The sequence below is a fragment of the Agelaius phoeniceus genome, chromosome 14 (assembly GCF_051311805.1).
Source record: "Agelaius phoeniceus isolate bAgePho1 chromosome 14, bAgePho1.hap1, whole genome shotgun sequence".
NCBI lineage: Eukaryota > Metazoa > Chordata > Aves > Passeriformes > Icteridae > Agelaius > Agelaius phoeniceus.
Window position 1 is genome coordinate 17,299,043 of NC_135278.1, and position 13,127 is coordinate 17,312,169.

Here is a 13,127-nt window from a genome sequence, read left to right on the forward strand (position 1 = left end):
CTTTCCTTTGTCATACAAATTCCCAGCCAATTTTTAAAAAGGTGTATGAAGTGTTTAATGGAAAGATGAGTTTATTAATTAGGTATGGAATAAACAGCCTCTTATAAATCTTATCCTATCCAGATTTGCTCCACCCTCCATCTCTTGCTTAAATACACAAAATCAAGTGTTAATGTATTTAAAGATTCTGCTAAGATGCTAAAGCCACTTAAGCCCTTTTACATGGGAACAGACAACTGTGGATCTTACAAAAATCTTGTAAAAAGCCTCTGGTTATGGAGAATACAGTTTGAGCCAACATTTCTTATTTAACCCTGTGGGAAGCCCTCAGCAGTCTGTAGGGGCTGGGAACACTCAGTTACAGACAACTGCATTTACCTGGAACCTTTGCCACTGGCTTCCCTGATCTCTTTGTAAATTCCCAAAAAAGAGAAGGATAAAAAGCAGAAACAAAGATGCCACCAGAGGGGTATTTGTAAATGCAAGCTGGGGGTTTGCATTCATACAAGGCAGCACTCAAACTGTAGCTCACAAGTCCAAGAGAGACACAAGTGCCTTTCCAGGTCCCTGCTGTAGCTCAGAGGAAATGTTCTCAGCAGAAACTCCACCAGAAACTCCTCCTGGTGCCTTCCACAGCAACAACATGCAGGAAACCACTTTGTCAGAGAGGAAATCAGCCCGATCCTGACTCTGCTCTCAATCATTGCTGATACAAACTGTCTCCAGCAGGGCTTAAATCACGTCTGTTAGTCTGGTGATGTAATTTCTGGCATAGCAGGAGATCAAATGTCCATCACTCAGTGCCACTGCTGTGCTCCAACCAAGAGAATGCTTCTCCTTTTCCTGTTTTCCTAAACCACACCATATTTTTTCCTGTTTAACCCCACCAGAAAAGCCTTTGCATATCTGTGGAGCAGCACTTTTGGACCAATAAATGGTCCATTGAAAACATCAGTCAATGATGCTATATTTGGTCTTTTCCTTGGAGAATGGGAAACACCAAAGTGTTTGCAGACATGTTGTGGAAAACAAAGGATCCCAACCAATCACTTTGTATATACAGAGATTTCCTTGCCCTGTGAAAGCTGTGTAAACAAGCAGGCTCTATCAATGGCATGATGTGAAAAGAAAATAAATCAAAGCCTCAAGTTTTGGATGGATCAGACAAAAAACTGCACAACCAAACTCAATTTTATCAAGTGAACAAACATTAGGAGAGAGAGAGCTGGGGATTTTTTATTATTCTAATGGTGAACAGAAGAATCTTTTAGTTAAAATATGCACCAGAGAAATCTGAAAGCTTTTAAAGTCACTGGAATAAAACAGGCAATTCCAAAGAAAAATTCAGCTGATCTGGTTTACATGATTTACTCTGGGCAAGTTCCACATTTCCCTAGTTCTCTAATAAGCTGCACTAAATAAATTAAATTTCAAGGCAGAGAACAATAACAAAGGTGTGAAAGGGAGCAGAAAAAACAGCACACTCAACACCTGGACACATCTTCCATTACATTCCATCCCAGCAGCACGCAAGTCAGCTTGAGACCAGAAAGAAGTTCAGGCTTTGGAAAATTCATTGACAAAAAGCCACAACCCTCTGACATTTTTAATATGGATTACCACAATTTATTCCTAAAAGTTGCCCTGATATCAGCTGTCTAAATCTCTGTTTGCTAAATACCTTTGGGCTGAATAGACAAGATGACACAAGGTGGTACCTTCTGTCCAGCAGATTTTCTTAAATACAGACTTAGAGGAAAATATATTTAATATATGTTTTATATATGTTTTTGATATCTATTCAAGTTATTAAAGTTAACTGCACAGAAAAAACTTTAAATGTGATGATATGTCTGTACTCTGTAACCCTGTCCCAGGGAATGCCACCATATGTTTCAAACATATGCAGCATCTTTCAGTTCAGCTCTTTCTATTGGCTCAAATTTAGAGAACCTGACATGAATTTTTAAGCTTAATTTTAATGTGTGGCTGCTTGAACATTTCCACTGTAAGTGAAGAATGTAACTTCATCTAAAATGTCTTTATGTTAGATGGCAAACATCTAACCTGTTTGCCTTTGAGCAAAGGAAGTGCCAGAGCACAGCAAATAATGACAATTTTAAAGTGTTCTGAATGAAGTCAGCCAGATAAAATTCTTATTAGTGGGAAATAAAGACTGAAATTGTTTTCCTGCTTGTGGGCTGCTGTCCCAGGCTGTACGCCGTCGGTGGGCGAGACGGGAGCTCCTGCCTGAAATCCATGGAGTGCTTTGATCCTCACACAAACAAGTGGAGCCTGTGCGCCTCCATGTCCAAGAGGAGGGGTGGCGTTGGTGTGGCCACCTACAATGGGTTCCTGTACGCCGTGGGAGGCCACGATGCTCCTGCTTCCAACCACTGCTCCCGCCTCTCCGACTGCGTGGAGAGGTAGGAAATTGCTTTGCTTTTTTCCCCTTTTCTCTTTACATCCTGAGAAGGGATTCTAGAATAAATTCTCTTCACAGTTGGAATGTTGTGTTTTTAAAACATATCTCACCCTTTTGAAAGAATGTTTTGAGCGGGAATAACTGATTTCCAATGCTTTTGTGATAAAAAAAGAATCAAACATCAGCAGCAAATTCCTCCCTTCTGCCTGAGGTACCCAAAAGCCAGGCCAAAGGAGCTGAAGTACTGAGACAAGTTAAACATGTGACCTTCCTATTTCTCAAATGCCAGAGCTCAGGTTGAGGCTGCTTGGACACGTGCTGTAGGAATGAAACACTTTTCAGTCGTTCTTCCAGTAATTTGACTGATACTGATAAAAGTTATAAAAATATGAGAAATATCACAGTCTTGTCATATGGGGAAAAGAAAGGAAAACTGAGTGGGTGTTAAACCCTGTTGTGAGCAACAACAGCCAAATTTTGTTCTCAGTTACTTAGGGCAAAACAGGAATTATCTGCAATTCACTGCAATTTATATTGGAATAGATCAGAAATAAAATCAATATTAATGTAAGATGCTGCCACGCATTTCATGTGAGAAACTTAGATCTACTACACAAGATATTTGCCTTCTTCTATGGTAAACTTCTCTGAAAACATTAATTCTGACAATAAACAGAAAACCAAAGGCTTTATGGAGGAAGAAAATAAGAATATATTGAAATTAGTTTTGCTGAGTCAACTGGTGCCCATGCCATCATCCCCTCAAGTCCCATTTGTGTTTAAAACGTATCGATGGCTTAATGTAATTGAAATGAAGAGACTGTAATCAAAAAGTGAAAACAAGAGCATTTTCTGTGTGCTTGAAGGCCCCTCTAGTGGCTAAATCAAAAACTGAATTGTGGCATTCACATTCTCTGAAAAAATCCCTTTGCCCAGGATTTTTCTCCTGGGGAGCTGAGAGACCCCAGAGAAAAAGGAAAACAATTCTTATCTCATTTGCTTCTCCTGTGTGGAATGTGTTTGGAGATTTTTTACCACAGGTGATTGTTTCACTGGATTCTGGTGTGAGTTGTTTTGACTCTTTGGCCAACTGGGGCCAAGCTGTGTCGGGACTCTGGAAAGAGTCACGAGTTTTCATTATTATCTTTTTAGCATTCGGTAATATTATCTTATTAATTATAAGATATTTTATCTTATTGGCATTCAATAATTCTTTTTAGCATTATTATCTTTTTAGCATTCGTAACTTTTCTGTATTCTTTAGTATAGTTAGTATAATACTATATTATTTAGTATCCTTTCTGTACTCTTTAGTATAGTTGGTATAATACTATATTATTTAGTATCCTTTCTGTACTCTTTAGTATAGTTGGTATAATATTATATTATATAATATAGCTGGTATAATACTAAATTATATTAAAGAAGACTATACTATAGATAATATAGTTATACTATATTTAGTATAATATTCTTTAATATAATATAGCATTATAAAGTAATAAATTTGCCTTCTGAGAACATGGAATCAGATACATCATTCCTGCCTTTGTTAGAACATTCCCAGCAAACACAATACTGAATCACATCTCAGTTGTACTCGTTCTGAACGGCAGCACAGGAGAAAACAAGCAAATATCAGCAATTTAGACCTGAAACGTGTCTCCAGCACGCATTTCTCTGAATTTGCCCCCCACATTTCCCAGGTATGACCCCAAAACGGATGCCTGGACCACAGTGGCCCCTCTGAGCGTGCCGCGGGACGCGGTGGGGATCTGTCCCCTGGGGGACCGGCTCTACGCCGTGGGCGGCTACGACGGCCACTCCTACCTGGACACCGTGGAGTCCTACGATGCTCAGAACAACGAGTGGACAGAGGTAATGGGCACCCAGGGCGTGCCTCAGGAAGGGCAGGGGCTCTTCCTGCAGCCAGGAATAATTCTGTCCAAATAACCGGGAAATTGTTGTCATTTTGGGGAAAAGTGACATGTCAGGATGTGGGTAATACTATTTAATACTGGAGGTGGGCTTCAATAAAATATCTGTTCCCTCTCCTGCAAAATAACCACATAAAACTTTTCACACCGAGGGATGGAGGAAATGCATGGGCCAGCCAACCAGCTTGCACAAATCACTTGGGGTTTTAAGTGCTTGGATTCCCTGTTGGTAGAGCTGGGGTGTTTCTCAGCCATAGCCTCTTCTGGAGACACCTCCAGGCTTTTATATTTATGGCCCTCCCCACTGATACCGAGAGGAAAGCCCTGCACTGCCAGGATCCTTTTGCAGCCATCTAAAATGTCTTCATGTTAGATGAAGACCAAAACCAAGTCCCTGGTTTTGAAGGCCAAAAACATTCCCTGGTTTTGGAACACTGGATGTGAAGGGCTTTGAACATGTCAGGGGGACAACCCCAGGCCAAACACTTGTAACTGAATTTTGCCAAAAAGCCCAAACTGTGTTTTCACAACTTAGTTAAACCTAATTTTTTAAGCATTACATCAATTTAACCTGAAAGTAATTTCAGATTAAACTGATGTAATGCTTAAAAAATTTGTCATTACTAATTATTCTGTTATATTAATCTGAAAGTAATTTCAGATTAATATAACAGAATAATTAGTAATGCCTAATTATTAATCTGAAAGGAATTTCTTGTCCTGTCCATAGGGTGCTACTAAAAATGTTTTCTCCTTTTTCTTTTTCTTTTTCCTTTCTAGGAAGTTCCTGTCAACATCGGGAGGGCTGGAGCGTGTGTTGTTGTTGTGAAGTTGCCCTGAGGACTGTAAATTATCCTGAAACTGAACTGAATGGAGTCTCAGAAGTCAAGAAACATTTCCAGGACAGTACAGGCTGCACACACCTCAGCAGCCCTACCTTACAGACAATATTTACCCCTGAGCCATCACACCATTCCAGCACAGAAGTGTCTTCCTGCATCACAAAAATCAGAAAACTTTGCAGAAGTGAATTACTTTGTTATGCCTAATATATAAAATCCAGTAAAATGGTTTAAATGTTTAAATGGTTCAGGTTTGTTACAAAATTCTATCTGTTATTTATAAAGTGCAGCAGTGAGAGATGTGTATAAGATTTCGAAACTTTTTTTCCTTTCTATGTTGTCAGGAATGCTAAAGTTTATAAAAAAAGCTTTTATATTTTAAGTACATGAAAATGACTATGAAACACCTCCAGCAGGGAACTGCACAAAAAGAAATATTCACTCCTAAGTATTACTGTCAACAGAATATTCTCTGCAGAAGCAACGTAATTTCCATATTCAGAAATTAAACTCCTAAATTAACTTTAAAATCAAATCAGAGAAACAGATAATTTGTTTGTTCTTTACCACCCAGCACTGCTAGAACTGTGACAGAATATCCATTTTTAGCAGTGTATTAAACTGAATAGCAGGGTTAAGGTACCTTTATCCTATTGTGTGCCAGCAGAAAGAAATCTCTCTTGTCAAAACATAATGCAAATATAATTTGCAATAATTTTCAGTGCGTAGATTTGTGATATTTTAATGCTGCTCTGTGTCAGGTTACTCATGGATTTCTCCTTGCCCACTAACCATCTGTCAGGATGTGTTAAACTAACCTGACTATTCTTGGGATAATAACCACGCATTAAATCCTAAAACAATCACATGATTACATTCCTTGAATATAACTTACAAAATGAAATTTTTATATCATATTGATATGACAATCTTTGACCTCAGCTGAAGATTACCAGCTTTCTCTCATGTACAGTAGAAACATGGTAAGGAATGAACCACACCCACTGTGTAACTTCAGACACCATTTCTGTGAACCTGTTTATGTTCTATCTGGAATTAGTGGAATGAAAAGAATCAAGAACAAACAGGGTGAGGATCACCTGGGAACAGCACATAGTATTCCACATGCATGATATTTTCTTTTTTGTGTGCCAATTTCTACTGTTTTGCTTTAATTTCATGTTTTATAATTTCAAAATGCTGAAAGTGTACTCTAGAAAAAAGAATGTATGTAAAATATTCTATGCTGTAAAGCACAATATTTGGTCAGTATCCACCTCAGTGTTATGTTGTTGTTTTGTCAGTATCAGAAAATTCAGGACAGAGACAAAGATCTCTGAATGTGTAGGCCAACTTTCCTGATAGAATACTGTGGTTTCAGATTTTAGCAATATGCTATTTTAAAACAAATTTATAGTATTAAACCTATTGAATGCCTCTAAGGAAAAAAATCTCATAAGCATATTTATAAAAAGAACATTTTTAACTTTAAAAATCAATTATGTTTATATATAGCATGCTACATTCAAATAAACTTTACTTTCTCTGCTAAGAAAATTTTGGACTATATTTTGGACTATATTTTATATTTGGATTATACTTTCAAAACTGGAAGACACAGAAGCATCAATCTCATTTCAAAAGATGCACAAAAATCCCCTTGCCAAGCAGATGGGGAACAAACCCTAAACCAGCTCATGGGTTCCAGAAGTCACTTCAGAAGAATATCATTGAATATTTTGATTTCCCAGCAGATCAAGGATGTGAAGCAAACACAAGGGGTGAAGCACAGACAGAATCTGCCCAGTGCACTGTAGGTAGGAGGTGGGAGTTGCTCCTCTCTCCCGGTCCATAGGGGAGTTGTCTGTCCACCTACCCAGAACATCTTGCAGAAAACACTAACTTTTAAACATTAATAATAATAATAATTCTAACATTTCTCCTCTGTTCTTTGTCATCCTGCTTGGGTCCTGCAGCAGCCACGTGCAATTTTTTATATGAATAAGGATTTGTGTGGATGCAGGCAGAGAGTCACTGCTGCTTTTCACTCAGGCTCTAAATCATGCTTTTCTCCTAAAACAGCACAGCCCCATGTGTTTGGAAAACACTGGTATTGAATGCTCATTTTAAAAATGAAAATTAAAAAAAAAAAATTAAAGTTTTTATTTTAAAATAAAAAATAAAATAAAAATGATAATTTTTCCAATAAAAATTATACAACGTGCAACTTGGTGCCAACATGGGCAAGTGGCACATCAGGACAGACTGACAGTGCCAATGGGCCTGACCCACTGAGCCTTTGCAGGGAATTTGAAGTTTTCTTGGGAAAAAGAAGGCAGAAGCCTCAAGTGAGAGAAAGCAGCCATAGCTCCTGAACTAATTCAGAGGTTTATAAATAAAAGCCCATCCCCAAAAACCTATTCAAGTCTCTAGAACCTTAATTCATGCACACAGAATCTTTGAGACATGACACAGAGCTCCCCTGCCTTTGTCCCCTTCTCAGCCTGTGAATTTTATTAAATGCTCTATCAGTAAACAAGACAGGAAACACTTAGGGAAAACACTTAGATTCAAACAATCCCCTTAAATATCTCTCAAAATACACACTGCCATTTCTGTAATTTAATAAAGGCTCACAGGGAGTATTAGAACACTTCTTGTATTTCTTTACAGCTCTCTAAAGAAATCCTGTCATGAGATTTGCTGATGTAAAAAATAACACAAGGCAGAAAAAAATATTGTCATGGTTTTAGCTTTCAGAAATCAGCTCCATTTATCAGTTTAATAAATTCAGTAGCTCTTCCTTGCATGAACTACAAACTCTGAGGCAGAGCATGTGAATATTTGCATGTGTGTGTTATGAGATGAAATGCTCTCATTTCTGTGGCAAGGCTGCAGTAACAAGTGCACGTCTCCAATTTTAACTTTAAGGCTGCATTTTGTTATAGAAACAACACCAAGATAAACACAGCTATGGGGAAAAGGGAAAGGATGGGAAGGATGTGGTGGTTTTAGTACTGAATTGGGTTTTGTTTTGTTTCTTCCATACTATTTGTACAGCAGTGAAAAACCCTGTGAAAGGAAACCAGCACTCCCCAAAAGGAAACTGGGCTCTTAACAGGAAGGTGGAAGGAAAGAAAGCAAGAGAATTTGAAGGTTTGGGTGCTAACTCTGCATGAGCTGCAGCAGCAATGATACTTTATGTAAATGTAATGTATGGGGAGCAGGGACAGCGCTTAGCCCTGAAATCAGCTCTGAAAGGCTGAAGATGCAGCTTCACCCTGTCTCTGTCTAGAGAAGATCTTTAGGCCAAGAGCATGAGCCCAGAAAAGTCCCTCCCACAACTTTAGCAGTGACTCTTGGAGGAAAGCAGCATTGAGAGGTATTTATAGCTGTCACAATAAACATAATTTCTATTCCTGATAGAATATAATTTTTTATTTCTTGCATAACACCGCTACACTAAACCCCAACCTCAATTGATCAGTTCTGGGTGTCTTCAAATTGTACAAACCAAGGAGTGAGCAGCCTCCATTCAGAGCTTATAGGAACTTAGTAAGGATTTACTCAATCCAGGCAGTGACACAAGATTTTTTCCCAGACAGGGTCACACATAAGACATTTTCCACAAAGGATATTTCAGTGTCGATTTCCTTAGAGTTGCCTGATGTTTGCCCATGCATTTTTCACTCAGGGCAGACATGACACTCTTAGACCCGTTTCTTAACAATGCCTCCTCTTCCTCAGCAAATTGGATAAAACTTTTCCTATCCCCGGTCCTTGCAAAGTCCTGAGCACCGGGAATTTGAGCGAGGCTCGAGCTCAGCTCAGGCTTGGTTTGCCATTCAGGCTCTGCTCAGAAGATGGTGCTATGTGACAATTTTTGGAGAATCCTGGCTCTTACTGAGAGAACACGAGGCTACCTTGGAGTAATATTTATCCTTGAAATATAAATCCACTCTTTAACACTCTCCAGAGCCCCCTGCATTCAGTGGAGCTGCCTCACGGACACGCTCCCCGCACACACAGGCACTGCTGAGATCCTCAGGAAAGTTTGGAACCAAAGTTGCTGAGTTACAACAAAGCCCCTTCTGTAAATATCCCCAAAGCAGCAGCTGGTGCTGCTGCCCTGCTGCCTGTCCTGGGGTTTGGCACAAGAAAATCAAAAGTTGCTCACGTTTGTTTTCGCTGAGCTCAAATCATGGGAACCATTTCTGTGGCTGCAAAGGCTCGGGATGAAAAGCCAAGGATGGGGGCAGGTGGATGAAAAGAAGGGACTATTTTGGCCCATTACCCATCAACCAGCCAGGAAACCCACAGCACCCACCCCTGACTTCATCCAGACATTTTTAAGCTGCAGTTCCTGATGTGGGGTAAAACTGCACAGCTCTGCCCTTTAGAAAATGCACATGACACATCCATAGGTGTTAAAGCCATAAAAAAAATATAAAAAATTTTTGCCCTGTTTCCCCATTTTCCATACTAGGATAGCCATGAAACAGAGACAGAGGTGAGTACAATGTACTTTACATGAAAGATAAGGAAACTTCATACAGTTCTGATAATTCTTTTATAGGGGATAAAGCAAGGCTTCATCCTTCCACGGCAGCAGGGAACAGGGAATATTGAATGTTTCCAGATATTGGATGCAACTTTTCCAGGATTCAGCAGTCTCACCTCACCTCTCTAAACACAGAGCTGGAACTTGCTTTTCTATGTAGTTCTCCCTGTCACCTTCAATTTATAGATAGTTCAATCATACTACTTCCAGAATTCAGAAAGATGTTCTGAAGCAAAACATTAAAAAAGTACAGTTTATGAATTATTCCTCACAGAAAATAGAGACTAATTCACAATCAGCTTTATATTGTTTATAAGACAGCTCTAACTACAAACAATAATTTTAAAAATGTTGGGGAAAGTGAAGTGTTAGAGCAGTTGAAACTGACCCTTTTCTTTGCTATACTTTTGATTAGAGGGGTAACTATTCCTCACTGCCCTCTGTCAGCTCAAGGTAAGTCTGGGCTCAGAGACATTTGGCTGTGCTCTGCAGAGAAGTTAAAACACCATAATATATTAATAATCTGTTGTGAACCACCGCTTTTACATGGCAAAGCTTGCTTTTGTTTTTCCAGGGCATCTACCCCCCTCAAAAACATTCCTTGATAATTACAACCATGGGGCAAAAGAAACTCCATAAGAAAACCTCTTTATTTCTCTGACACAAGCAGCAGAGGTGGAAAGAGAGACAAAAATTCAAATTTATTGCCTCAGCTTTCCAAACTCTGAAGTGTCCAACTGGTCCCTTTTAAAAGCCAGAGCTAATATTTGTATGCAGCTCTTTACATAACAAGCCTCAGTGCCTCTTCCCCTGCCTCCCCTCCTCACTGAAAAGGAGCTTTCTTCCAAAAAGCTTGGAAATATCATTTCCCTAGAGGCTCCTCTATGCATTACCTCCCTCCTCTTCTCACAAAAAACATCTCCTATGCTCTTAAAAACAAACACTCTGTCCCCAAATCCTCCAAGCCTCTGCATGCCAAAGGCTTTCCTGCCTTTGAGATTCCCCTCCCAAAGCTCAGCTTTTATCTGACAGTGCCCCCATTTAAAATCAGGCAGGAGAAAATAATGCCAATTGTCATCCAAACCAGTCCAAGTGGGAACAGTTTTAATTTCAAGCATTCAAATGTAGGCTAATCTTTCTTAAAATAAAGATAAAATCAGCACTTCTAGATGAAAAAATAAAAGCCTATGTACAGCTACAGAACAACTGATGATAATTGAAAAACCCCATTCTGCCCAAGGCATCTCTGATAAGAATTGATTATCAAAGACCTCATTAGTTTCTTTCACTCCACACTGTTTGTGCTGAACAATAGTAAATAAAAAGTCTTGTGATGATTGTGTCTTTACAACCTTAAGTATTGCACGAGCTCAGAAAAACATGTGCTTGTCTGATTCACTTGGGGAAAACAGTGTGCCATATAAAGAAAAATTCATTTTAATCACACTCAGTAATCAGATTCCTTTGTGGGGAAAGGGGCCTGCAGCTGCTAGATGGAATCAAACGTGCTGCAGGAATAGAGAGAAATCACTGTGGCATGTTCTTCCCAAGCAACATCGCACACACTTCATTAACAATGTCCTGCGAAACTGGGAGAGACTGGAGAGAAGAGGTCAGGAGCTAAAAGAGACATTACAGAGGAGGAGAAAAAAAAATCCTAAAAAGAAATTCCTCTGAGGAACCTGTCAGACTTAATTTGATCCTTAAAATACAATAAAATACAATATAAAAATCTCATCTGGTGCTTTACTACAGGAAGTAAAAAGGGCCATGGAGCAAAGCAGGAGCAATGAAGCCCTAGGTGTATACAAGAGCATTTCTTACAGAATTCTTTCCTGTTTTCTTCCTTCCAACAACGGAATTGTCAGATGAGAAAGCAACATTTTATTTGGAATCTGTTTCACTCTACACTTGGTAACTTAGAGATGAAAATTGTATACAAATTCACGTTTCAATTATCTAGCATGCAGACATAGCAACAGAGTTAAAATTCATGGTGATTAAATGCCAAGAGGTTTTTATTTCCTTTAGCAATAAAGAGCTGAAGGCCTTGAAAAAAGGTTAAAAAGCCAACAAGATCTAAAATGTAATGTAATTTTCTTAAGTTTTAACAATCAACCTCTGTGAACTTCACTTTACATACATTATATTTGTTTGGTATCTCCTTGTATTTCTTCTCTTTTTTTCCTGGTCAAACCTTTTTTACTTAATTTTATTTTTGTATTTTCTCTGCTAGGTTGTCAACATAAAACCCTTATAATTCTCTTAGGATTGTTGAGTTTATTCAGCCCTCCAGAGACTGCTATAATGCAAAGTTCACTACAATGTTGGCATCTTCTCATAAAAGTGCTGTAGCTACTGATGAAAGCAAACTTTTGCTAGAGTTGTTTCAGGAATATTGTTTGGAAACCAATTTGATAATTCTCATTATCTTGAATGGTTTATAGTCCCCTGACTTATTGACATAGCTCATTGTTGTCATTCTTTAAAATGCAGAGCTACATGCTTTGCTCTCAAATTCTCATTTGAGAACAGACATTTGCAAATGTTTAAACAGAATTTTGTAGAATTGTGTTGGGATATTGATTGATAATTGCAAGCAACAAGTTCTTGTTTTTTGAAAATTTCTTTTTCAGCTAAAAGCTTTTTTTTATACCTTTGTATTGACAGAATCAGGACTTTAAGGGGCAAATTTGATCTCCAAATTAAGATATAATTTCTGTGCAGTGTATTAAAAGTTTTTTTTTCTCCACTGTTAAAAGCTCATTTGCTCCTGTCATAAACTGTGAAATAAACTGAGTTCAAGCTGTTCTATCAAATACATCAGCCCATGCCTTACCCTTATGATAAACAGATTTTATTTTCTATGTTTCATGACCTATGAGAAGCCCAGATGCACTTCATAAAACAATAACTTCATTTTAAAATGAAGCAGACACCCATTCCAATGTGGTCCCATTGCTGGAGTGTTAAATAAGGGATGTTGAGACAATTTATTTCTCAGTTTTCCAGAGGGAGCTAAAGGAGCTTTGTGGGCAGGTGGGGATCAATCTCTTCTCTCAAATAAGAAGTGAGAGGATAAGAGGAGGAGAAAACTGAAACCCAGGCTCCCAGTGTGAAGGACCAAAGAGGATCAAACAAGAACAAACCAGCAAACAAATGATTTGAGGAGGATCAAAGACCAAAGGGTGATATTCCACATTATATGTGTAAAACCCCTACACTCTGAGCCTCCTGCATGTCTCAAATTTCAGTACAGAAAGGTTTTAGTTTTAGTCTGCCACAGGTGAAAGCTCAGAAAGTCACCCAGTCTAGCCAGTACAGCTGTAATGGCACTCCAAGCTATTTTTACAAAGCAAATC

General features: G+C 38.7%; 1 protein-coding gene across 2 annotated transcripts in view; it reads left to right on the plus strand.

Moving 5' to 3' along the window:
- The window catches only part of KLHL4 (kelch like family member 4), a 38,438-nt gene extending 31,677 nt beyond the window's left edge, over positions 1 to 6,761 (plus strand). For both annotated transcript variants that reach the window (XM_054641356.2, XM_077185833.1), the window contains exons 10-12: positions 2,214 to 2,426; positions 4,132 to 4,303; positions 5,143 to 6,761. In XM_054641356.2, the coding sequence (XP_054497331.2) occupies positions 2,214 to 2,426; positions 4,132 to 4,303; positions 5,143 to 5,202 (445 nt within the window). In that variant the 3' untranslated portion in view covers positions 5,203 to 6,761. The remainder of the gene's footprint in view (positions 1 to 2,213; positions 2,427 to 4,131; positions 4,304 to 5,142) is intronic.
- Positions 6,762 to 13,127: the final 6,366 nt, after the last annotated feature.